This window comes from Oryza glaberrima, chromosome 3 (genome assembly GCF_000147395.1).
Source record: "Oryza glaberrima chromosome 3, OglaRS2, whole genome shotgun sequence".
In the NCBI taxonomy this organism is placed as follows: domain Eukaryota; kingdom Viridiplantae; phylum Streptophyta; class Magnoliopsida; order Poales; family Poaceae; genus Oryza; species Oryza glaberrima.
Window position 1 is genome coordinate 8,348,572 of NC_068328.1, and position 25,442 is coordinate 8,374,013.

Sequence of the window (25,442 nt, forward strand, 5' to 3'; positions counted from 1 at the left end):
TGGGAGATCTGCTTAGCTCCTGTGTAGGTCCAAAGATTGATGAGATGTGGGCGTGCCAGTCAGTTTGATCCTGCAACTGACAAGATATGCAAATAGTAGATCAAAACAGCCGATCAGCTGACAAGCCGATGGAGTAGTTCCAGCCGATAGCCGATAACAGCCGATGCCTATACCAGCCGATAGAGATAGGGTTTAAGCAATTGGCTATATGTCCAATGTAGATAATGATATAAAGGCAATCGGCTGATGAAGCTATAATAAAATAACAATATAGTCATGTATAAACCAATCGATTAGCAATGATATGATAAATAAGCATCGATCCGAGGGTTAAAGCACACATCGGCTGGAGGTCCGATATCATGAAATCCACAAGATTAGATTAAACAGTGAAACCTTTGTTGTCATCAGCTAAATCCAACTTATATGTATATGCAATCCTTATGAGCCGATGCAACGTCCAGATAACTCACCGGCTGAAACCTCCATGAAACCCTTATTGGCAATCAAGAGGCAGGCTAGAGATTATGGTTCTAAGCACGACTTAGTAGATCAAACTTAACTGATACAGCACTAAGTATGAAAAGAAACACAATATCTAGACAATCAAGCCGATGACTGATTTTCAGGGTGGTAGATGTCTAAGCTAAGCTAATCTAGCAATGCGATTTAGCCAATACCGGCAGAAACCCTAAAACGAGAAGCAGCCGATAGAGCTAAATTGATATGCTAAGACTAGATTAACAGAGACATATGATAAATAGGTAGGCAAATATATCATCCAAACCAGATCAATCCAAGAGGTCGAATGTAATGATGCAGCCTTGAATGACGCCGACGTAGACGATACAATTGCCTGGACCGACGGAACATTGGACTTATCCCTTCGCCGGAGATCGAAGACGATGCAGCCCCGCGTCGGGTGCCAAGTTTCGCCGGAACGTAAAAACAAAAGTAGAAATAAAAAGGGTGGCGATGCGCCGAATTGTATTGATCGTGGAGATAGATTACATAGACCCCGGGTGTACATATTTATACCCATGGGTTGATACAAGTCCTTGTCGGACAAGAAAGAAACTAACCTAACGATAAAAGGAAAATATAAAGTCCTTATCGGACACTAAACACACTTTCCTAAAGATAAAAGGAAACTAACAAACTATTCCTAATTAATAGATAAACTGCCATGCCGCATCCTCTTTAAACTCGGTCACTTAGGGATAAGCTTCCTTTAGTAGATTGATTTCCTTAACCGAATATAGCAGGAATCCGACTATTGGCGACTTGATAACTCTCATCGGCTGATTCCGAGATGCTGCAGCCGATAAAGATTCTAAGCCGATGACGTCTTTGCCGATTACCAAATTTTACTGTTAACACATAGGGCTCCTTGTGTCGTGTGTGCATGTCTCTCATCAGCTCTGAGCTATGCGGTGATAATGTTGCCTTGCTACTGCGCGGCCACTTGACAACCATAGGCCGGTCTCATCCCACAACATGTTTGATGGATTGGGTGGCCAGGTGTACACCGGGGTACTGGCCCCTACAACTTATATCTGAAAATCTAGTAAGTGGGTCCGGGGTCTAGTTTCTGGTCGCTTTCACTTATAGTTGAAAATCTAGTAAAAAAAATGTTGTCACCTCTACAGCTTATTCTAAATGATTCCATGAGCATCCTTGAGAAAATGTTAACTTTGGAGCTCCGATCAGATAACGACTTTCACTGCACTATGATGTTGCATTTTCTACTGGTTTCCTTACTCCTCCGACCCTTAAGTGTTTACTAAATGTTTATGCAGTTGAAGCAACTATGGAGAATCATGTGTCAAAAGAGGATTCAAAGAATTATAAATTGAGGATGGGCTTTGTGGTAAAAAAAAAAATCCATCTTCTTAAATATCCTTGTTGTGGTACTTGTCGTTAGTTTCCGGACAAATAAAAAGGCATATGTTAGAAGAAAAATAATATTTTGTTTGAGCCTTGATCAGATATAGATCTGGTGTTTTATGACGCGATTAGTTGATTCCTACCTTTAGTTGCAGGAAAGAGTTAGCTTGCCGATTTTGCATATAGAATCTTCTCCGTGGCATATCAGCTCTAAATTGTAAATCTATTTTCATCCAATATAACAAAACTTACATTCTTTATGCAGGATGGCCATATTTGTGCAATTTGTGATGATGGTGGTAATTTGATACGGTATGCCTATTCTTTGTCTAGTTATCGTATTTCTTTTTCATATATTTGTTTAGTTGTACTATTTTTTCCCCTTTGTTATTGTTCTCTTATTTAAGGCACTAAACCGATAGTGTGGATTGTACTTGATAGGGTGATGGATAAAATTAATACTAGAGTTGTTTTGCTGTCTAAGGCATTGTAGTTTAGGCTCACTGGACAATGGATTGGAACATAGTCGATAGGATGATGGGTATTAGATTTGTGTTTGAGACGATGTCCTCATATAGATTGAAGACATTCAACCTTGAGTTTTCCAGATCACACTGAGTAGGTTTTGGCAAATTTTCCCTTCTATTTACTCTCTTGATCAACACACGTGTTCCTATTTTGTTGTCATGTTACTGTTATATTTTCAAGAGCCTTACCATTAGCTGAGAAAACAATACTTATAGATGTTATTATTGTAAATATTGAAATTATGAAATTAAAATCATAAGAAAGTATTTTTAAATATAAATCCATTGATGCCACTTGTATGGTGCTGAACATAGATATTGGAAACTTAACTTTTTTTTTTGTCAAAAATAACAAATGTTGATATTTCTGAATACACGTGTGCCCTATATTTCCAACAGCGGGAGTAATATCAAAAATCATAAAGTTATTGGGTTTTATAAAGTATCATAATGTAAAATTACTGGTGAAAGTTTTTAAAGTTTAACCGAATCTTGTTCTGAACGCCAAATATTTATGACTGGAGCGAGTACTAGGTAGACAATTTTCCCATATGCCATAATTCTTGTAGATTTTGGCTGCAATCAAGGCTCAAGGTTTTTGCTTTTTATTGTACTAAAACTATCAGGGTAAAGCGCTTTATGCGTTCAATTTATTTTAATATTATGATACTTGATTACTGTAGCTGTGAGGGTGCCTGTCGAAGGTATTTCCACCGAACCATTTCCAATGATGCAGATTTTAACTGTGAAACTCTCAACATGAGTCAAGAACAAGTGGTAAGTGCATATTCCTTTGCCTCTTCAACTTATTCTTGTTTAAGTATTCCAGTATTGCCATTTACCATTAATATTTTTCAACAATATAGGAATCATCAAAGTTAATATGCAAGAACTGTGTGTATAAGCAACACCAATGCTTTGGTTGTGGAGAGTTGGGATCCTCTGACATGTCATCGGGTTCAGCTGAGGTATGTATAAGAAAAAGAAACTTTGTATGTCCTTGGGATACTTCCTCTTGTATTTGGTATTTCCTTGATTTATCATTTTGTTTTTCAATTTTCTTATGGAATTGAATTAAGGCACTGCTTGAAAGCAATTTTTAGGGATGGCTAGGAGTCAATGATAACTTTGAGGAATCTGAGAGCGATACTTTGGAATTGTATACACATTAAAGTTCAAGAACTTTTTTTTTGTATGTGCTCGTCAGCATAAACCAATTTCCTTTAAATTCCAACTTTTCCTTCACTTTTTGTTAGGTATATCAGTGCAGTAAGAGCAGATGCAGACGCTTTTACCATCCTAAGTGTCTTGCTGAATTTGACTCTAGTAAGAACCCACCAGTTTTTGAATGCCCCCTGCATGAATGCTTTGCATGCAAGAACAAAGGGGAAAAATATAACGAGGAAACATGCAAGAACAAGGGGCACGAGAGTATCAAGAAAAAACAAGGGGCGGAAAACAACAAGAAAATGCACCTGGCATTATGCAGGCGATGTCCAATAGCATACCATCGCAAGTGCTTGCCCAGGTGTGATATGTATTTGGCACTATTTGCTAGTGATAGTGCCCTTCTAAAAGGATATTTTGTTGACACGGTGTTCTCTTTTTTAGGAATATTTCCTCTGTTCCCAAAGGTTGTCTTCCAAGGAAATGGAAAACTAATAAGGGCCAAGTTTTCTTCTATTGCCTGTAAGCTTTTTGCACTTCATCCTTTTTGTTAGCATATGTTCTCCATCTCCACTATATTCGTGGAACTTATTATTCACATAGAACTTTTTCAGAAAGCATACGATGGTAGAACATCTCAGAAGTGCAACAAGGGATCACCTCAAATTTCCAAAAGTTATGGAAGAGCACATGCAGAAGTATGTTCCCAAAAGAGAAGTTGAAAACAAAAAACTTATTGTTTATGTTAGGAAACGACATAGAGGTGCATCTAAGAAACAAGGAGCTTCCATGGTGGAAGAAGTTGATCATGGGACCAAGGAAAGTGATCATGTTCAGAGAAGTAGAGATATTAATCTGCGAGCACATGAACAAACCGAAGCACCTCGAAACTATATGTCTGACCGTAACACAAGCACTGGTTTCGTGTTGTCTTTTGCACTTAAGTCCTTGTTCCCACTCCCATATCCAGGCAATTGTGGTTGGCTTGATGATTGATTCATGATAGTATTTCAGAAAGAAAACTGAAGATTTTTAAGTTTCATGTATGGCAGATAACTTTGTCTGTAGCATGTAACACCGTTGTGTTGATGTTCGTGATGGTAGTTAATTACTGGTGACTGTTGAGTATAAATGTCTGGATACTGTGGCAGCAACATTCCTTCCATTGTCAGGAATGAGGATATATTAAGTACTATTATCACTGTATGAAATGTTTTTCGCGAACGCCTGTATGAAATGTTATTAAAATGCTTCTGTTCATACCTAGGTGAAACAATGCACTAATGTGTAATGCAGGTATGTAACTCTCTGTTGGGCAGCTTTGCTCTGGCCTCTGAGACTGGGAGTGTGGCTGTTTCCCTACAATGGTGAATCGGTGATGCAGGTCACAGCCTTGCATCTTGCCGATTTGTCCAGCTCATTTGAGGTGACGGATATGGTGGATTTTGCTGTGTGTTCATTGTTTATGCAGTACTGGTTCCTCCAATTATTTTCATAATTTTCTTTTCTGTTACGGGCCGGCGGAAGCTGCCGTGACCGTGGATAGCTTGATTTCCGGTGGACAAGGGAGTATAGGTGGACTGTCAATTGCAAGTTTGCCAGTGGGAAACTCCAGTAACTAATGCATGCCTCAGAAAGCATTCAGTTGAGATGGCATGATGAAATTATTATTTTTTGCAAACTAGATGAGGAGATGACGTGATAGCCTATTTAAGCGAAAGCGATCGGGTTGTAGTCCACATTACGCAGAAGCAGCAGTAAAAAAACAGTGTCTACCTCCGTCAGCCGGAATAATGGCCAGCAACAGGGAAGTTCTACAGGTGGTAACATGCTGTGACGGTGTATCTAATTGGGTTTATATTCTAAGTTTGACACTGATGTCTGCTAATTTTAGAAAGGAATACACGTGGGCACGTCTTGGTGGTTACATGATGCTCATACTCTAGCGGGTGTTTGATACGTTTGACGGTATTCATGTATGCGAACGACACACATACTTAAAAAAATTTCCCTCTTAGAAAAAGAAAAGAATTGTCTGAAGAGGATTAGATAAGTCATAAACCGCGGTGAAGTGGCAGCTTGACCCACTAGCAATCGCGCACAGCCGCACGGTTGTTATCATCAAAGATTCAAAGCTGAAGCCTTCAACCAGGGCAATCTCCATTTTCCACTCCCGGCCGGGTCGGAGTCGCGCGACGACGCCACCAAGGCACCAACTCCACGTCTCCGCCCCTTCCGGTTTATTCGCTCCTACGCGCACCCACACCACCACCACGCCATGGCGTGGGAGTAACGCGCGCCCGCTCCACACAACCGACCCGTGGCAACGTTTCTCATCTGGCATCCGGCTGTCACGTTTTCCCGTTCGCTACAGCCCGCAAACTCGGGGTTTCCCCGTCACGCCAGCCGCCCAAGCACAACTGCACAGCAGCGGGGACTCCGCCGGTGTGCGCCGACGCGAGCCGCATCAACCAATTACCGCCACCCGCGCGGCAACGGCAGCGGCCGCGGCAGCGAATCGGGGCCAGGGCAAGGGCCAATCCATCCTCACCAACCGCACCACCACCACCACCACCACCACCGCAACCGAACAAAACTCGGGGAGGCCGCGGAGGCAGTTTACTATTACCGGCGCGGCTGGCCTAGTGTAGTGCGTGCTGTACTGTTCCCACGTCGCGTCGAGGCATCGGTTCGAGCGAGCGCGCGCGCGACGCGGGCGAGGCTCCGGCTAGATTCCGTCGCCACCCTGTGACAGCAGCAGCCACCGCCCACCGCCGCCGCCGCTTTCTGGAGGCTTCCCGTTGGCTCGTGGTTGCGGGGGGACTCGCGGAGTCGCGGTTGCGAGTTGGCTGCCTGCTACTCTGCTAGTGTGCTAAGCCTGCCTTTTAGTTAGTCTGGGAGCACGCTACTGCTACTTTCCCCAATCCAATCCAATCCAATCCAATCCTCGCCGGCGTTGGTTCGCTCGATCGGCGCGGCGCGGATGGAGACGCTCAGGAAGCAGGCCAGCAAGCTCAGGGAGCACGTCGCCAAGCAGCAGCAGGTACGGGTTCCTTTGCCCAATTCCAGTGGCTCCGTCTCCCCACTATGCCACCACCACCGATCAGCGCGTGGCCCGATGCGCGGCTAAAAAACCGGAATTTGGGAGTGCGGGGAGCTGCGTGGTCGGGTTACTGGAGTTCTTGTTTGCTCCCCGCAGTTAATTCCGCATACCTAGTGGTAGGAATCAGGGTAGGGAGTGGCGAGTACTTGGGTTGGGATAGCAGCAGGCCAGCAGTTGGTGGAAGGAGCTGAACATGAACTGCTCATTTGCTGCGCATTTCTGTATATAAGATGATTTGTTCCGAAGCTTGAGTTTCACTTGTTCCAGTAGATGTGCTTGTTTGGTAACTAATAACAGAATTCCTTGTGATTACAGGCTGTTCGGAAGCAGTTCAGTGCACGCTATAACCAGGATCCTTCTCTTGTCGATGAGGCGGAACTTGAGTGCCACCAGAATCTTCAGAGGCTATACAACAGTACAAGAGCTGCTAAAGTATGTGCTCCAACTGTTTGTTATATGTGATATAAGAAAGTTGTCTAGCTCATGATGTAAAAGTTATTGGGCATATGTCTCATTGTATAGCATTTCCAACGAAGTATTGTACGAGGTGTCGAGGGTTTCATTGCTGTCAGCACCAAACAGATGGAGATTGGTAACTGTTCCCATGGAATATCTGTTCAACATCCTTCCAAATTTTATAATTTTTGTGTGATCACGTTGCGATGTTTCTTCCTGTAGTGAAAAAGCTAGCTGAGGATTGTTGCAGATATGGAAACGACAATCAAAATTTTGGTTTTATTCTTGCAAGGGCTTCAGTTGAGTTTGGTAATTCCCATAGCCAAATGGAGAAAGAGCGGGAGAATCTTCTTAAATTTCTTGGAGAGCAGGTGCTGTCATATTATCATTTTCCTCTCTTTCTTAAGTTTTCAGAACCAAGCAAAAACAAATACATTGCAACATGCAACGGATATTTAAATAAATATATCATAAATTGTATACTCAAAAAGCTTTATATAAATCCTAGAGGAAAACATATATAATCTGCAAGCACACATCAATCCCTAAATAGCATCATTATAAGCAACATGCACTTATTTTCTAAAAAACACATGCACAGATGTTATGCTTATCCTCAAAACATCCCACTAACTCAAGATGTGGTGTGCGATGGCACTTACTATCACCAACACCACTAACTTATTTTATATTGCATAGAAATTTCAATGCTGCCTAGAATCTTGTTTAATGTTCTTAACCTGAATCTTCTAGGTTTCCATATATTTTTCTTTTTGTACCCTTGACCCTTGAGTTACCTGAAATTAAATGGTGTTCTCCTGAAAGTAACAAAACAGTGTAAAAAACAATTGGTGGATTCTACTCCAAGAGTACATATTATATATGGAAGTTTGCTACAAACAGAAACTTATTCAGCTTTGCTGATGCTTGATATTTAAGTTGATGGACGTAGCATAGTTTGTTTATGCAGTGCATGGAGCTGGAGGGAATTTTTTTTTATTGCTGTGTAAAACTGAGTGCCTTAATTGCTTCATTTCGGCTCCAATCTTGCAGGTTTTTGAGCCTCTTCGAGAAATGATAATGAGTGCTCCTCTTGAAGATGCCCGCCTGTTAACTTACCGTTATCAACGGATCAGACAAGATATGGAATCTCAGGTAATTACCCGAAGTGAGACTTCCTGTTCACCAGAGATGACAACCAGATACTAAAAATAAATTTTATTAGATAGCTGATGTGATGAGAAAGCAACTGAAGTCCAAGGAGAGTAGCGGTAATGCAGATAATTCTGTGAAACTGCAACATGCAGAATCAAAATTATCTGAGCTCCGAACTACATTATCAGCATTAGGAAGAGAGGCAACTGCAGCTATGGAGGCTGTGGAGGTTCAGCAACAACAAGTTACCTTTGACCGTCTCCTTGCAATGGTATGATAAGCCTCACTGTTCTCATAAAAATATTGCTTAACATCATCAAATAATATGTTTTTGCCAATGGTTAAGACTTCATGTACATGGCAAGTTGAGCCTATCCATCGTAACAACATGGCTATTTCTCTTTTGCTTTGAGTATGGTGTAACCAATACATGTACACCATTAGGGGTAGAAAACTGTAGACATCAAGGTCACAATAACCTTTGGGTTCTGAGCAGAATTGGTGTTTGTGGCCATGTTTGGATGTTGCTTTTTTTTTTCCCTGTCAACCCCAATGTGCAGGCCCCTTTGTTAGTTAGAGCATATCTTTGCAATATGTTGACCCATAATCCTAGAAGTTTCTGCATATCTACGACAATGAAAAATCCCACTCCATTGTTTAAGGCCTTGGTTGGTTGGGGTGGTTTGTCCCAGTCCTTATAAAATTTAATACCAGGAATTTGATCGGTTTTCCTAAGGGCCTGGTATTGACTCTTAAGCCCACACTCTCATACAGGGTTCCTTTTCTCCCTGCTCACCTTAGATTGTAACAATCTTATCTTTTATATCATGTGGTTGCTTAAGTTCCCATATAAATTTCTCATCTGGATTTCCATTTAGTAGTTCCAGTACTTATACCATTTGTCCATAGGATGTTCCTTTCATAAAGAGTCATGCATCTCCAATTTACCTTATGACCCACTTGCAGGTTGATGCTGAGAGAGCTTATCATCAGAATGCTGCTGATATTCTGAACAAACTTCACGACGAGGTACATAACTGTTGCAAAAGAAAGAAATGGAGATTCTTACACCTGTTGGCTTAGAGGAAATTCGAATGCCATAAACCTGGAAAAAGTGTGTATGTTTATGCTGAATATCGCTCTGTTTTTGTTCTGCTAATTTGCACAGATGGTCCAAGCAAAACACCATGATGAGCCGGAAAACCATTATGATGAGACATCATCAGATCCTAAAACAGCTGCAACACATGAGCATTCACGTAGCACATCCGAAGATCACATATTTACTAATACTAGTGAACCTACAAGGACTGAAACCAGTGAACCTACAAGGACTGAAACTAGTGAACCTACAAGGAATGGTCAGGAAGTGCATTATGTTGGAGAGGTATGTGTGCCCTTTGCACTGCTGCTCATAATGATCATACCAGAACTTATAATGTGTCACCAACTCACAACATCACTGTCTTTCATTTAATTGCAGTGCAGTATAAAATGTTAGACCTTAGCTTGTATTACTGGCATTGTATCTGTGCTATCTGTTTATGAGATGTTTTAGACATAGATACACCCTCTTACAAATATGGTACTTCGACTGAATTTTATGTCCACATGATATATATAAAGCGGTTTGATTCTGCAGCCACCTTAGAAGTTAAAATTTCGATAGCATGAGCAATACATATGTGATTTTTTAGAGCTACTTTTTTTTTTAACCTTTTAGGAATGGAATTTAGAGCTACTGTTGGTAACGATGGTAGTCTGAAATCATGTGAATTTAAATTCAAAAGGTGCAACTTGAACATACCGGTGTTTCTTCAACATAACCTTTTACCTTAATCTTTACATTTCACTTTACTCCTCTTTACACCTGGTAAATACTATCACCGAATGTCGGTATGGAAGTCACCTGGTAAAAAGAAGCAAACATATACAGGCAAAGGATAATCAGTATATGCCAAAATTACTAGTTCAACAATTTTAGCAGTTACACAATCAGTAAAACAGATCAGCACATTATTATACAAGCTGAGCAGTTTGTGAATTACTCATTGGTCAGGTAATCCATCCATTCGATGCTCAGGCTGATGGCGAGCTCAGTATTTCCGTGGGAGATTATGTTGTGGTCCGGCAGGTATACATGGTTTTTGCAGGTTTTATTCATGCCATGGGGTAACTAATGACCAAAATTCTGAAGTTCTTGATGTACTGTATAATTCACTGCGGTAGCATCCTAGTGTATACATCTGTGACCGCTGCAGGACTATGATCAGATGCAGTGCAAGCATATAATTGTCCCCTTGTTATATTTTTAGTTCTCCAAGGGTGACCAGGGGGGACCAGAATGCTAACTAAGCATTCCTTGTCTGTCTTCACAGGTGGCTCCCAATGGGTGGTCTGAAGGGGAATGCAAAGGAAAAGCTGGCTGGTTCCCATCTGCCTATGTGGAGCAGAGGGACAAAGCCCCGGCAAGTAAGGTGATAGAGCCTGGATTGCTGACTACTTAATCTCTCTCATACTAATAGTTGCTTTCATCGCCCTGTTTCCCCTGTACATGGGGTTTTTCTTGAGTGAATAGCATTTTGTAGAACTTCTACCTTTCTGTGCATATTCATGTGCTTCTAGGCTTGCTGTTACCCAATAATTGTATGTAAAATTTATTGTTTTGCCTTTAGCATCTCGTTTTCTCTTTCTTTCACAATGTATAGAGCTATTGGTCCTGGGATGCTGTAACCTTCCCTTTCTTTTGTGGAAAGCGTGCTTCCTGTCAAAATTGTGAGATGGATTTCAGAACAGTCTCACTGGCCTTGTTCCTTCACTTTTGGACCCAAAAGCTCGTAATCTACTTCCCTCCAAACTCTATTTACTCTTTCTTTTTTCTGTTCTTATCAAAACAGCAAAGCAAAGGACGGATTGCAGCATTCGGTATGTCTGATTGGGTCGAAGAAGAAGGCATGGTTGCTGGATTCCTGGATCCAACTTTATCTGAAACCCTGAACCTTAACGGGAACAGGAGCACTTGTTTGATTGCTCCCCTCCTCTCATCATTTCACTGCCCACAAAGTTAATTTGCCACTTTTACCTACTTTTGGCTCTGCGGGTGCTGAATTTATGGGGCCAAGCCCTGACGCCTCTTCCGTTGCCGGTCCGCTTCGCGGAATCGCGGTAGCCTGGCCATGAGCGCGCCACCGCCGCCGCCTCGCTTCTTGCGGCGACACGCACATGGAGCTCGGAAAGCTCGCGTTTCCCAAGCCCCGCGCGATGAGTGCAACGTAGCCCGGATTGATTCGCGACGTTAGCCCGTAGCACGTTGCGCGCACCAGCGGCGGCAGGATGGGTCTTCGGTGCGTCGTGCGCAAGGGGCGGCGTGTGTGGGTGGTGGTGTCCACCGGATTGATTGCGTGCGCTTCGCCTCACCGGTCTTGGGCTGCTGGGTCCTCGTGCAGTTATGGCGCGGCTCGCCTCATCGCCCGTGTTCCGCCGATCGCTTTGGGGGGCAAGGTAGCAGAGATGGAAGAGAGAGAAAATGATGCGTGCCGGAGACTTGCCAGTGTTCACCGTTCGTCTGTCTGCCTGCCTGCCTGCCTGGGTGGGTTTAACCCCAAGACTAGTATCTTCTTTTGGCTAAATTTTCAGGACATGTACTAAACTACCACGTGATTTTAACATTAGTGAAGCAGCTAGGGACTAGGGAGAGAAAGCATCAACCAACAATCGACAACGAAAGATTGAGGTCATGTCTTAGTTCACACCAAACTTTCCCTCAACTCTCAACTTTTCATCACATCACATCCAAAACTTTCTTTAAACTATCAATTTTTCTTAAACTTCTTTCCAATTTCAGAAACTAAAAACACAGCGTGAGAGTAGCAGGAGTACAGTAAAACGGGAGCAGTGGTGTGGAAGGGTGAAAAAACAGGCGGTTTGTCCTGGCCGATGGGAGGAAGGGTCACATCGAGAGCAGAGGACACCGGGTATGAGACAGCACAGCTCAGCAACCTCTGGGTCGCCTCGTCGGTCAGAGCTCCGGGCCCGCCACCAGCGACCCGTCGTCCTGCTTCACTAGGCTTTGTATAATTGTACCCGTAGGTGCTGCACAATCAATACTTTACCTAATACCTAAATACTCTACCAATACGATACGCCGCTTAGCTCAACTGAACATCTTCAGTATCATGGAGAAGTCGACACCGCGTGTAGTTTCCAGTGACAGACTGACATGCTCTATCTAGTTTAAAGCTGATATTCTGTAGAAATTTTGTCCTAATCGCAGGTCCAAATAGCTCAAATTGAAACAAAACAATTGGCTCAATTATCTATCTTGAGGTCTATGCCGACCTAACAAAATGTACTACTCCTAACCAACATATATTGACAAGCTGCAATAACTCGGCCTACCTTCGCCTATTTGGAAGTTGGGAGCACAGGGAGGGCCGATAGGAAAGAGAGAAACACTGTAGCTTATCATCTGATTGTTCAGAATTTAATTCGTCCCAAAGGCTAAGCACGGTCCGGCATGGGAATCTATCGCTGTCCCGTCCCAATTGGCACGTCATTTTCACTCAGCATGCCACACAAGTACCGCTACGACGCAAAGGCACGCACACCTAATAACCAATAAATGTGAACGAAAAAGAGAAGGAAAGGAAAAGAAAAAACGGGCGAAGAAGAAGAAAAACGTAAAAGCAGCTTGCGGTGCGAGGCAAAAGCTAGTAGACGAGGCGGGGGTGATTAGCTGTTCGTCCCGTGTCCCGTTGCTCGCCCACGCCACGCCGCACGCGGACAAAACCGCATTCTCTCTCTCTCACTACACTCCTCCCCCCCCCCCCCCCCCCCCCTCTCTCCCCTCTCCTCTCCCCCTCTCGCAGCCACAGCACAGCGCAGCACTGGCCGCCTAATCTCTCCGCACTCTCTCCCCTCGTCGCTCCCTTCACTGCCGCTTCGTCTCGGCCGACGACCTCGTCGTCGTCGTCGTCGTCGTCGTCCTCGTGTTCGCCGGTCGCCGCGCCGACGCGGATCGCCGTGCCGCTGTCCAGTGCGAGAGCGCAGGCAGGCAGGCAGGCGCAGGTAAAAACCTTGCCCCCGCTCCCCGTCCTCGCGCCGGATCTGCCGCCGATTCGTGCGGCCGCGGTGAGCCCGTGCGTCGCGTCAGCTTGTGTGTTGCTGAGTGGTGAACTGGTGATGCCGCGGCAGCGGGCGCTCAAAACTGGTGTGCTCGGTTTCGTGTCGGTAGCGTCGCGGGGGCTTGTGGGTTGGGTTGTGGCTGTACCCTACTTTTTGCTTAGTGGCGTCGGCGGCGGCAGTTGCGGCGGCTTTAACTCTGGATGACTGGATGCGTGCTTGCGTTTTGGCGGTTGCGAGCTGGAATTAGTAACTGCTTTGTTGTTTCTTCGGCTAACTAAGTTGGTCCTTTTTTTTTTCTTTTTCAGAAGTAACTGAAAGATGTTGATTTACAGTAATTGGGGTGACTAAATTGTTTTCGAAATTAACCGCTGTCTAAATTGTTTTTGTTAGAATTTTTGGGGAAATTTCAAATTGCAGGTTCTAGGTAATTCAAATACCATTAAACAATTTTGTGGAAGCACATAATTTTTTTTATTAATAAATTGTCATGTTTTGATTCTTATGGTCGTCCATTTTGCTAAAGAGGAGCTATGAGTGTGTCACAATGTACTGCATTTGATCTGCATATCTGATTGTTGCTCTGTTTATTTGATAACTTTGCATGATTGCTGATATGTTCCTGTTTTCACTTACAGTGCCAGCAATTTGCCTCCCTCACCAGGGGCACATCTACATGTGGAGTTCATTCCCATAAAAGAGGATGCACATGGTATACCTCACCCATGACCTCTGTAATAAGCTGCGGTGATCTTTATATGCTTCACCAACTGGTGAAAAATGGGCTCTTTTCTGAGAAAACAGCCCAGTTTCCTCTTAATTTTGTTAATTCTGCACCTTGGTGCTCGTGAAGCAAGAGCACTAAGTTCAGATGGTATGTGACATTTCATAGTTATGGTTGGTATTTGTGTGCTACATTTGACAATCTGTGCTCATTTACTATGATTCTTTTGACGGTTTCCTACAGGTGAAGCACTTCTTGCCTTCAAGAAGTCAGTTACAACTTCTGATGGGATATTTCTCAACTGGCGTGAACAAGATGTGGATCCTTGCAATTGGAAGGGTGTTGGATGTGACTCTCACACCAAGAGAGTAGTTTATCTGTAAGACCAAAATAAACCCTACATAAATATTGTGAAATGCTTAGAATTTCAACCTGGCTATTATTTTGCTTCAGTAATATGGTTTTCGTTTTTAAGATGGCATTTTCTAATAGGAAGGGAATGATAACTTCATAGCTTCCATTGTTATAAATATATCTGACCACCAATATCTTTTGTTTAGGATTCTTGCAAATCACAAGTTAGTTGGGCCCATACCTCCAGAAATTGGAAGGTTAAATCAGTTGCAAGCTCTGTAAGTGTGTGTTGATAGCGTTCTTTGCTTAACCTCTTTCTTTTCAGCATCTGAAATTACTATTTTATGTCATTAGATCACTGCAAGGGAATAGCTTGTATGGCTCACTCCCTCCAGAATTGGGAAATTGTACCAAGTTACAACAACTGTAAGTTTCTAAGTATTACTGTTTTTCCAGCATTTGTAACACCATGTCTTGCAAAAAACTATTCATAACATTCATACTGTTATGCAATTTTAATTGATGCAACTTTTTACGTTTTGTGTTCTGACTTGTGAGATGACCTGCAGGTATCTACAAGGAAATTATTTAAGTGGGCATATCCCTTCAGAGTTTGGTGATCTGGTGGAACTTGGTACACTGTAAGTTTTGGGTGGAGTTTCTGGTTGCTTTTTTTAATCATTTATTACCTCAATCAACCAATGTCTTTCCTGGCTGTCCATTTCACATCAGACTGATCTCCCCTGTCTGATTAGTTCAATCTATGCATCAGAAACGTACCATTTCACTGAAACAATCAACACAAAAGTTCTGATATAAAAATTAAGTGCACTGGATTGCAAATGAATTCGTTTGTCAATTTAGAGGATTACTCATATTTCTGGAATATGTTTTTCCCCTTCAGGGACTTATCCAGCAATACGTTGAGCGGATCGATTCCACCCTCTCTTGATAAGCTGGCCAAGCTTACATCATTGTGAGTGTTTTTTTATCTTGATAAATCCATTGAATTTTTATGCTAACTTTGTGCGGCAAATCAAATAAGAAATTTCACCTGTGCAGCAATGTTTCCATGAATTTCCTGACAGGAGCAATACCATCTGATGGTTCACTTGTGAATTTTAATGAAACTTCGTGAGTTATCTTCTCTATGTTGTTTATTCTTGTCTAATTCAATATGTATATTTGAGCAAGTAGAGTGGGGGATGTCATGTGATAGAGTGCTTTTGTTTACCTCTTCATGATGCGCTACACTACATCACACTTGTAATATATCATATGATTTTGCATGTTGCAATGCAGCTTCATCGGGAACCGTGGTTTATGTGGGAAGCAGATTAACTCGGTGTGCAAAGATGCACTTCAGTCACCATCAAATGGCCCTCTGCCACCTTCCGCAGGTACCAGATGTTTCTAAAACTGTCTACATACCTTTTTTTCATGCTTCAAACATTTTTTGTAAATAGTTAAATGGTTAGCAAGATTTCAATGTTTGTATTTAATATTTATCCATCAATATCAATCATCAGTATCAGTTGCTTTTATATTTGACTAGGAAATATACTTCTGGCAGTTTTGGGTTCTGTAAAGTGTAAATTGATCCCTTTCTTTTCAGTTCTTTTCATGAACCTATGACTTCTGTTCTTCTGATTATCATATGGCAGACGACTTCATCAATAGAAGAAACGGGAAGAATTCTACCAGACTTGTTATAAGTGCAGTAGCAACAGTAGGAGCTCTTCTGTTGGTCGCTTTGATGTGTTTCTGGGGTTGCTTTCTGTACAAAAATTTTGGAAAGAAAGATATTCATGGTTTCAGGGTGGAGCTATGTGGAGGTAACCATGTCATTGAATATGCTATGCGAATCATCTTCAATTTATGCGGTCCTTATAATCTTGCTTGTTTTCTTTTAGGCTCTTCCATTGTGATGTTCCACGGGGACCTCCCTTACTCCACTAAAGAAATCCTCAAGAAACTAGAGACCATGGATGATGAGAATATCATTGGAGTAGGGGGCTTCGGGACGGTTTATAAACTTGCAATGGATGACGGTAATGTTTTTGCATTGAAAAGGATAATGAAAACAAATGAAGGGCTTGGTCAGTTCTTTGATAGAGAACTTGAGATACTGGGAAGTGTTAAGCATCGCTATTTGGTCAATCTCCGTGGCTATTGCAATTCTCCCTCATCAAAGCTATTGATATATGACTATCTTCCAGGTGGAAACCTAGATGAGGTGCTACATGGTGAGCATGTTCAGTTTTCTACTTCCTCTTTATTTTATTTGTATTGCATTCTTCCAATTGTTAACAGTTTTAGTTTGTCTTCCTCAGTAAGGAGTTAAGTATGTGTTCAAAGCCCAACATTAAATTAAGGTTTGAGGTGATTCAGTTAATGGATATGAAAGAACCTAGTGGTGATGGTGGAGTCTGCCATTCCACCACCACCTCTGGGGTTGGTGTTATCTTCTAAGGGTGCATAGATACTTTTATATGTGTGGCTTGGCTATCAGTGTGGATTGATGCTCTCTTGCAAATTACATATTCTTCCATGAGGAGTATACATATAATTTGAATTTTAGAACATAGGATAGTATAGTACTATAGTTACATTCAATCTACCTATTGGAAAGAGGTACAAGTACAACAATATCTTAAGGGGCATACTAGCTAATGTCAGCTAGACACAGAATGCAATAGCCAAGTGGGAGATGAAGACTTTAGTATGTGAAAATTGTGCCACTGTGGGGGCAACCAAGTTGTTCATTTTTAAGTTCTTGATCGTCCCATTTGGCTATTTTGTGGCATGTTCAGACCTCCATGTGAATTAGCAGCTACAGATTCCACGATGGATATTATTTCTGCCTCTTGTAACAAAAATGGAATGCTTCTTAGTAGTCGATGGGCATGGGACTTCAGCTATTATGTAGTACGAGTAGAGGGTTGTTATATAACATACTAGGACACAAGGACAGAAGATGCTGTCTACTCATGGTGATTCCAATTTTACATTGGCAGCGAGTCTGAGGATTATACTTTATTACTTTAAATACAGACCTCTGTTCATTCTTCAATTACATCTGGATCTAAACAATCGAGATAAGAGTGAAAACCTTAACCATGATATTACCATTTATATTCCATATGCTTGTGGAATATATGCATTGAATTTTATAACAATGTATAATTAGGTCTTACATTAGCAGACTTCACTATTTTATTTTTTAACATCAAGTCCTAATATCTCATCTATCTTCAATCTTGACAGAAAAATCTGAACAGTTGGACTGGGATGCACGTATTAACATAATACTTGGAGCTGCAAAAGGCCTGGCTTATTTGCATCATGATTGTTCACCTCGAATAATACATCGTGATATTAAATCGAGCAACATCTTACTAGACGGCAATTTTGAGGCTCGTGTATCAGACTTTGGACTCGCAAAGCTATTAGAGGACGACAAATCCCATATTACTACAATAGTTGCAGGAACATTTGGCTATCTTGCACCAGGTATGTTAAAACTGTTCTGTTTCATTCATTGTGGGAAAATAACAGCATATAACAAATGCTTACCACCTTATTGCATCTCTGGATTTTATTTATCACTATATAATTTCATATGCTCTGAGCTAATTTGCAAAATTCAAAATCCAGAGTATATGCAAAGTGGCAGAGCCACCGAAAAGACTGACGTCTACAGTTTTGGAGTTTTGCTACTTGAAATACTAAGCGGAAAACGACCTACTGATGCATCATTTATTGAGAAGGGATTGAACATTGTTGGATGGGTATGTATGACCTTTATGTCCTTCCATTTCATATCCACAGTTTTCTGATATGAATTACGTATGCCTTCAATTGATTTAATGTATTCTTGAAATAATCTACTTGCTCTGTGGCAGTTGAATTTCCTGGTCGGTGAGAATCGGGAGAGGGAAATTGTCGATCCATATTGTGAGGGAGTGCAGATTGAGACCTTGGATGCTCTACTTTCTCTTGCTAAACAATGTGTAAGTTCTTTGCCAGAGGAGCGGCCTACAATGCACAGGGTGGTACAGATGTTGGAGTCGGATGTAATTACACCATGCCCCAGTGATTTCTACGATTCAGAATAGGCTTCGACTTACGGCTGCTCTTGAAAACGCCACACTGCCGCTGGTTTTCCTGTGGAGGCACATTCCATTTATTCTTTGCAGATTATGTAAATTCATTCCTGCGGTGTTCGGCTCCAATCGGCTAGCTCAATGGGGAGGACATTTTTGTGTCTATGTATCTATGCTACGTACAAATTATTACTACTACATGTCAAGTTAATAAGAAACTTACCAGGAGATTACTGTACTTGTATTGAACTGTCAATCTCGGAAGAATGGAAATGGTAGGGATTAGGGATGCCAAGTTTCCTGAATCTCCATGAGCTGCTGCTAGATATATTCATATATTTGAGTATAACCAGCTGAATTTCTCACGCATTGTGCGTCTCGCGATCGAGAAAATATGCACTTGGAGGCTTCACATGTGCTAATTTCTTAAGACATAAGAATATAAGATTCATATTTACACTAATCAAGGTGAAGAAAATTGACTAAGTAGAGTAGTAGTAGAACATAATATAGTTCACTTTCATAATGAGACAACAGGTTTTACCGTTTTACATAGCGGAGTAGTTCGAGCGGCAACAACACACTTGAAAGGAACCAGAGCACACCAAAAACACCAGTAATTACACCTCACATAAGTGATCGATACACTTGAAGCCACAGATAAATCGTTTTAGATTAGCACAATGCTCTAGCCGGTGATCTGGATGGACTTGACGTCGGGCTTCTTGGGCTCCTCCTTGGGCACGGTGACGGTGAGCACGCCGTTCTCCATGGACGCCTTGATCTGCTCCGGCTTGGTGTTCTCCGGCAGCCGGAACCTGCGGAGGAACTTGCCGCTGCTGCGCTCCACACGGTGCCACTTGTCCGTCTTCTCCTCCTGCTCCTTGATGCGCTCGCCGCTGATCTGGAGGACGTTGCCGTCCTCAACCTCCACCTTGACCTCCTCCTTCTTCAGCCCCGGCACGTCCGCCTTGAACACGTGCGCCTCGGGCGTCTCCTTCCAGTCGATCCGCGCGCCGGCGAAGGCCGCCGCGTCGGAGTTGGCGCGAGGGAAGAGGCTGCCGCTGCCGGAGCCGAAGGGGAAACCGTCGAAGGGGTCCCAGAGGTCGAGGGAGAAGGGGTCGAACACGTTGCTGCGGCGGATCAGCGACATTGTGTATTGTGTCTTGCTGTTTTTTGGTTGTCTGGTTTGTGTTCTAGATGGAAAGGGTGATCTCAATTCTCAAGAGAGCTTGTTGATCTTTCGATCGATGAGCTGATTTCCTTGGCACCTGTCGCTGCGTGGTGGCAACAATTTATATAGCAGTTCGTGATGGTCCATGGGTTCTACCGGAAGTTTTGCTTCCGGATAGTTCTCGTTTGTTCGTTAATTTGGGCCGAAATTGGAAGTGTTCTTCTGGATTGTTCTAGGCCTGCTTATGGCCTAGATTATTCTGGAGAGTCCTGGACGCTATGGGCTACAGCCCACCCCGCTACCGGTGGTGTAAACTTCTAGCCCAAGCTATCTCGTACTAGGTTCTAGCCCATGCGGGGGCAAACTGGAAGTTTCTAGAAGCTTATTCCAAGCTCCACGATGCCCTCTCGCTGCCCTCTATAAAACCGCGCTCCCCTTCACCGGCAGAACCACGAAGAAAACGCAAAGCAAACCAAGCAAACATCAGAGTAAGAACTCAGAGAAGTCCGATCGTTCCACCTCCAAATTCGCAGCTATTCCGACGATGTCGATGATCCGCCGCAGCAACGTGTTCGACCCCTTCTCCCTCGACCTCTGGGACCCCTTCGACGGCTTCCCCTTCGGCTCCGGCAGCAGCAGCAGCGGCAGCATCTTCCCGTCCTTCCCCCGCGGCACCTCCTCCGAGACCGCGGCCTTCGCCGGCGCGCGCATCGACTGGAAGGAGACGCCGGAGGCGCACGTGTTCAAGGCGGACGTGCCGGGGCTGAAGAAGGAGGAGGTCAAGGTGGAGGTGGAGGACGGCAACATCCTGCAGATCAGCGGCGAGCGCAGCAAGGAGCAGGAGGAGAAGACGGACAAGTGGCACCGTGTGGAGCGCAGCAGCGGCAAGTTCCTCCGCAGGTTCCGGCTGCCGGAGAACACCAAGCCGGAGCAGATCAAGGCGTCCATGGAGAACGGCGTGCTCACCGTCACCGTGCCCAAGGAGGAGCCCAAGAAGCCCGACGTCAAGTCCATCCAGGTTACCGGCTAGTAAGAAACTTCGGGTGTGACATGCACGGTGGAGAGCTTCGATTCGAGCCTTCGGTTTGTGATGAATTGCAGTAAATAAAAGCGTCAAATCTGGTCCTCAGTGTTTATGCTGTGAAAAAGTTCAAAGCTATGTTGGAAGTGAGCAATAGAGACTTTTCTTGTTTTGTGAACGAACCTGAGATTATACTAGTCCTACACTTGTTTGTTTAATCTAATCTCCGGTATATTCTGCCATTTTGATCTCGATGTTTTAGTACTTTTAGCCTTTGGTTCTTGAATCCTTCTGTCGAGACTGGAGAGTTCATTTTGGAAATTGAGAGCTCAATTTCCACAAGTCCCACAAATTTCACTTGTTTCAGCATTTTCACAGCAATCGATTCGATTCCAACAGAAGTCCCAAAAATTTCACTTGTTTCGAAAGATGCCTATAGGTTTTACGTTTTCAGATCGGACTGAGAAAAGGCCTATAGGATTTCCGTTTTCAGATCAGACTAAAAAATTATTCCAATGCTAGGCCATGACTGAACTAACCAAATATAACGAAATTGCTAATATTGTGATTTGCGATTCGTACTTCATGTGTTTTTTCTTCAACTCCAATAACCTCATTTATTTCTCCAACACTGATAACAACCTAAACTCCGGCAAATAGGTTTGGGTTTAGGTTGGGGCTGAGAGAGAAGGGGAAGGTGGCTTAGAGGGATGATTGTGGAAGGTGATGGCCCGACGATGTACGGCGGGATGAGTGGGTGGCGAGGCAACGACGGCACCGCCAAAGCCGTAGGGTCGATAACATACGGTGGGTCAGTGTTAGGGGCAAAGTAGAGCGACGGGTTAGGAGATGGCGTGGCAGGGGCACCTCACCACCATTGGATTGAGGTGGCAACAGAGGCAGCGATGACGAGAGCCATTGAGCGTTGTTCAAGGACAAAGGAACAAAAGATAAAAGAGAAAAGGATTAGGGTTTGGATATCTGCACCAATCCGAAAGCGATCTAATGGCATAAAAATTATAAGAATTTTTAAGTGGTGTTTTCTGTCAAATGTGTAATAGAAAGTCTCAAATATAAATATGAAGCTCTGTTATGATTAAGGAGTTTCTACTTCTAATAAATCCATAAAATAGAACTTTTATTTATGCGACGGTGGTAGCTCATGCAGAACATGCCATGATATTCACAACTATTAAAACTCTGACGTATAAAAAGTGGATACTTTGCTATGGACAGAAACATCTTAGATTTTCAGCCAAAAAAACGCATGGCCGCATGTCTAAGGGCAATCCCACTCCGAACCTTCAATCGAACAAATAAGGGCATCATGTCACAACCTGTTATAGATCAACTAATATGAGGGTATTGTTCTTTAGCACGAGATTGTTTCTAGCGCACTTTCTTTTTCTCAAAACTTTATTTAAACTTTTTTCATATGAAATGATTTTATTGAAAAATTCATCTGTAAAGTTTTACATGAAAACTTTCATGTTACGAAAGCACGTAGGCTAAATAGCAAATCCGACTAGGGTAAATAGATCTAATTGTCCTAATCCTGTTCCGGGACCATGTGCAGATGGTTCACTCTTCGCCCAAGAGAAGGTGGAGCCCACCATTTGGTCCATAAACGGAGATTGAGATTCTCTACCTTCAAAGGCAACATGCCTTTTGTCACTGACAAAGACTTCATCCATCACCGCCACCATCCCTCGCGGCCTCGCCGGCGATCAAATCGCCTGCACGGCTGGTTCCGGTAGCCGTTCTCCATCTTGGATGCTCAAGCGGGCTTGGGGTCCTGAAGAGGCGGCGCCAATTATTTTCTTCTCCTCCCCTTCCGTTCTCTCTCGTGGTCCCACGGCGTTGGCAGAGGCCAGGGTGCCTCAACCCTCAAGAGTCAAGACCCTATGCGCCTCGCGCAGATTGTTGGTGAAGGGGCTCGTGTGCCCCTCTTCCTAATCCCCTGTTGTATTACTTCTTGGTATTTCTGTGCAGAGATTAATGATCATTGCGCTTTCGTTGGGTTGTGGCAATGGCATTAGTCTTAACGCTGGATAAGTCCATGGTGATGCAGGAGAATGAATCCGGGAAGTGTGCCATGCCATCAGCCAGGTGCGTACATTGTTCTTGCCGCTTCTTCGTTTGTCCATACCTTTGTGATTGCGTTGGTTTATGTCTTGCTAATTCACCGGCATAGTATTGTGACGGTCGATTCGGATTCTGCTATTACGTCTCTTATAAGAAGAAAATGGGAGAGATTCAGCGTATATTAGTTATGCTGGATAATAATCAGAACTGATCCTTCTAAATCAACCGAGCTACCAGAACAACCAATGTTGTAGAACCGAACTGGCCACTCCCAGTTTCCATTCCAAAAGGCTCAAGAAAAACTCAAACATTGGTACATTAATCAAGCTTAAAGTTTATTTCCCGTACATAAACGCATAGGAGACAAACACATTTGGGACCTTTGGAGGAGACCACACATTCATAAACACATGATCATATCACACACATTTTGGACTGTGTCCCTCACGACACAAGCAAAGTACCAAAGGAGGAGATCAATTGCAGCATTGAGGAGAAGCAGCAGAATAAACAAACGGGGCTCTAGCCGGAGATCTGGATGGACTTGACGTCGGGCTTCTTGGGCTCTTCCTTGGGCACGGTGACGGTGAGCACGCCATTCTCCATGGACGCCTTGATCTGCTCCGGCTTGGTGTTCTCGGGGAGGCGGAACCTGCGGAGGAACTTGCCGCTGCTGCGCTCCACGCGGTGCCACTTGTCCGACTTCTCCTCCTGCTCCCTGCTGCGCTCGCCGCTGATCTGCAGGATGTTGCCGTCGTCCACCTCCACCTTGACCTCCTCCTTCTTCAGCCCCGGCACGTCCGCCTTGAACACGTGCGCCTCGGGCGTCTCCTTCCAGTCGATGCGCGCGCCGGCGAAGGCCGCCGCGTCGGAGTTGGCCCGAGGGAAGAGGCTGCCGCTGCTGCTGCTGCTGCCGCCGGAGCCGAAGGGAAAGCCGTCGAAGGGATCCCAGAGGTCGAGGGAGAAGGGGTCGAACGCGTTGCCGCGGCGGATCAGCGACATGGTTGACGGATTTGGGCGAGAAGGAAGGCTGTGTTTGTCAACACTAAAACAGTGTGTGCTTGGGAAGCTTGGGATGTGAGCACAAGGGATCGCGATTTGCGAGTTGCTTTCGATCTTTGTCTGGGCCGCAGAGCGGGAGGGGAGGCCGGATTTATACGGGCTGTGGGCGGCGTTGAGAGGTGGGATCCTGATAATTCTCGTCAGTTCAAGAATGGACTGGAAAACACCTGATTTGGAGCCTGGCCGCCTGGGCCGAATCATCCAGTGCCTTCCAGAACTTTTGGCCCTGTGGATCCAAACGGCATGGGACTCTGGTTACAGATTTACAATTGCCGATTTCCTTCTGCCATGTTAATATAGAAATTGCCATGTATCTATTGTGAACTATAGTTAGATTTGTTCCTATTTCTATTTTTTAAAAAAATATTTAAAACGAAGACCTTTTAATTTTTGGTAATATCAAAATTTAACAAGGCAGCATACTAAACATACTATTAGCAATGCAACCATATTTTAGTAATTCGGGAACTTTCTACTCTAGCTACTACACAAATTAGTAATGTGTTAAACCAAACATCGTCCACATCCTTACCTTATTATCTGACTACTAAACTTCGATTCTGGTAAAATTACCAAAATTTGATAAGTTTTTTCCAAGTGAAAAATGAACAAGTCCTACATCTCCTCTGGCCTATAGCATAGAAACCCATCACTCCCAATTTCTACTTTGAGTACGCCTAAGCGGTCAAAAAAGGAGACCGTTCACACGTTTTACAATGTAAGCATAAACTTATATGGTCATTTCATAATAATCACTAACCTTTTGTCGATAAAAAAACATCCCCAAATCTTAGGGCCTGTTTACTTTAATGCCATTTTCAACTATACCATTTTTTAATAAAGTTGTAAAAAAAAGTATCTACGTTTAGTTTATTGCCAAATTTGGTCAATACATAAGAAATCATGCCAAAATTTTAGCAATATTGCCATCTTGCCAAAATTTTGGCATTGCTAAAATTTGGTAAGGTTTATTTTAGCTACAATCTAAATAGGCCCTTATAGTTTTGGGTCACTAGATGTGCTTTGCGATTCGTGCTGTAGACCCTTATCTTGTAGCTCTGGTGATCTCCCTTTCTTCTTTGGCACCGGTGACACTGCAAACTCTAGTGGAGTAGCAACGGATTAGGGCCCCGGGGGTTGGGTGGCAGTGGAAGGAGGAGGGGGAAAAGGGGATATCCATGCGTTTAGATGGATGGAAGTAGGAGGCGGTGGACATGAGCAGGCGAACAAGGCAACAATGACGACGCTGGAGCTGTGGGGATGAAAGAGAGTGGTATACTAGAGCAAATTTATGGTTAGGAGGTAGTGAGGAGCCACTAAAGATGAGGAAAAGGGCAGAGCGGGGCACCTCACGGCCGGCAGCCAACGACTTGAGTAGGAGGAGAGGTTGGTAACGGGGAGGCTAGCTAGGGAGGGAGGGGGGATTGGGCTCGCCAGTGTTATTAACGCGTTCCGGCCAACCGGCGAGGCCGGGCTGCAGGGCGGTGGCGACGGAAAGCA

The 25,442-nt window shown here is 43.6% G+C and overlaps 6 protein-coding genes across 6 annotated transcripts; 4 read left to right on the forward strand and 2 right to left on the reverse strand.

Annotated features, from left to right (window-relative positions):
* The first annotated feature begins 1,810 nt into the window (after positions 1-1,810).
* LOC127766011 (protein ENHANCED DOWNY MILDEW 2-like) lies at positions 1,811-4,577 on the forward strand. The gene is made up of 7 exons (XM_052290999.1): positions 1,811-1,870; positions 2,153-2,199; positions 3,098-3,191; positions 3,281-3,382; positions 3,671-3,942; positions 4,026-4,103; positions 4,196-4,577. The coding sequence occupies exons 1-7, from the start codon at positions 1,811-1,813 to the stop codon at positions 4,575-4,577; spliced, it is 1,035 nt and encodes a 344-aa protein (XP_052146959.1).
* Positions 4,578-5,769: 1,192 nt separating this feature from the next.
* LOC127768431 (SH3 domain-containing protein 2-like) lies at positions 5,770-11,068 on the forward strand. The gene is made up of 10 exons (XM_052294011.1): positions 5,770-6,624; positions 7,000-7,116; positions 7,207-7,276; positions 7,363-7,511; positions 8,194-8,295; positions 8,366-8,566; positions 9,262-9,324; positions 9,464-9,682; positions 10,355-10,429; positions 10,674-11,068. The coding sequence occupies exons 1-10, from the start codon at positions 6,565-6,567 to the stop codon at positions 10,800-10,802; spliced, it is 1,185 nt and encodes a 394-aa protein (XP_052149971.1). The 5' UTR covers positions 5,770-6,564; the 3' UTR covers positions 10,803-11,068.
* Positions 11,069-13,110: 2,042 nt separating this feature from the next.
* On the forward strand, positions 13,111-18,895 carry LOC127766738 (LRR receptor-like serine/threonine-protein kinase FEI 1). The gene is made up of 14 exons (XM_052291871.1): positions 13,111-13,362; positions 14,055-14,290; positions 14,384-14,519; positions 14,701-14,772; positions 14,849-14,920; positions 15,064-15,135; positions 15,399-15,470; positions 15,557-15,628; positions 15,797-15,894; positions 16,159-16,329; positions 16,408-16,740; positions 17,762-18,007; positions 18,152-18,285; positions 18,400-18,895. The coding sequence occupies exons 2-14, from the start codon at positions 14,197-14,199 to the stop codon at positions 18,610-18,612; spliced, it is 1,785 nt and encodes a 594-aa protein (XP_052147831.1). The 5' UTR covers positions 13,111-13,362; positions 14,055-14,196; the 3' UTR covers positions 18,613-18,895.
* Positions 18,896-19,098: 203 nt separating this feature from the next.
* Positions 19,099-19,861, reverse strand: LOC127766739 (17.4 kDa class I heat shock protein). The gene has a single exon (XM_052291872.1). The coding sequence runs from the start codon at positions 19,751-19,753 to the stop codon at positions 19,289-19,291; it is 465 nt and encodes a 154-aa protein (XP_052147832.1). The 5' UTR covers positions 19,754-19,861; the 3' UTR covers positions 19,099-19,288.
* Positions 19,862-20,216: 355 nt separating this feature from the next.
* Positions 20,217-20,977, forward strand: LOC127767619 (18.1 kDa class I heat shock protein). The gene has a single exon (XM_052293013.1). The coding sequence runs from the start codon at positions 20,319-20,321 to the stop codon at positions 20,802-20,804; it is 486 nt and encodes a 161-aa protein (XP_052148973.1). The 5' UTR covers positions 20,217-20,318; the 3' UTR covers positions 20,805-20,977.
* A 2,194-nt stretch (positions 20,978-23,171) lies between these two features.
* On the reverse strand, positions 23,172-24,002 carry LOC127765480 (17.7 kDa class I heat shock protein). Its single transcript, XM_052290392.1, has one exon. The coding sequence runs from the start codon at positions 23,880-23,882 to the stop codon at positions 23,403-23,405; it is 480 nt and encodes a 159-aa protein (XP_052146352.1). The 5' UTR covers positions 23,883-24,002; the 3' UTR covers positions 23,172-23,402.
* Positions 24,003-25,442: the final 1,440 nt, after the last annotated feature.

Excerpts from the sequence above, each read along its gene's own strand:
- LOC127768431 (XM_052294011.1), top strand. The coding sequence starts at position 6,565 with ATGGAGACGCTCAGGAAGCAGGCCAGCAAGCTCAGGGAGCACGTCGCC. Across the intron at positions 7,117-7,206 it reads ACAGTACAAGAGCTGCTAAA|CATTTCCAACGAAGTATTGT; the intron begins GTATGTGCTCCA and ends CTCATTGTATAG. Across the intron at positions 8,296-8,365 it reads GACAAGATATGGAATCTCAG|ATAGCTGATGTGATGAGAAA; the intron begins GTAATTACCCGA and ends AAATTTTATTAG.
- LOC127767619 (XM_052293013.1), top strand. The coding sequence starts at position 20,319 with ATGTCGATGATCCGCCGCAGCAACGTGTTCGACCCCTTCTCCCTCGAC.
- LOC127766739 (XM_052291872.1), bottom strand. The coding sequence starts at position 19,753 with ATGTCGCTGATCCGCCGCAGCAACGTGTTCGACCCCTTCTCCCTCGAC.
- LOC127765480 (XM_052290392.1), bottom strand. The coding sequence starts at position 23,882 with ATGTCGCTGATCCGCCGCGGCAACGCGTTCGACCCCTTCTCCCTCGAC.
- LOC127766011 (XM_052290999.1), top strand. The coding sequence starts at position 1,811 with ATGGAGAATCATGTGTCAAAAGAGGATTCAAAGAATTATAAATTGAGG. Across the intron at positions 2,200-3,097 it reads GATGGTGGTAATTTGATACG|CTGTGAGGGTGCCTGTCGAA; the intron begins GTATGCCTATTC and ends TGATTACTGTAG. Across the intron at positions 3,383-3,670 it reads TGTCATCGGGTTCAGCTGAG|GTATATCAGTGCAGTAAGAG; the intron begins GTATGTATAAGA and ends ACTTTTTGTTAG.
- LOC127766738 (XM_052291871.1), top strand. The coding sequence starts at position 14,197 with ATGGGCTCTTTTCTGAGAAAACAGCCCAGTTTCCTCTTAATTTTGTTA. Across the intron at positions 15,471-15,556 it reads CTGGCCAAGCTTACATCATT|CAATGTTTCCATGAATTTCC; the intron begins GTGAGTGTTTTT and ends TCACCTGTGCAG. Across the intron at positions 18,008-18,151 it reads ATTTGGCTATCTTGCACCAG|AGTATATGCAAAGTGGCAGA; the intron begins GTATGTTAAAAC and ends TTCAAAATCCAG.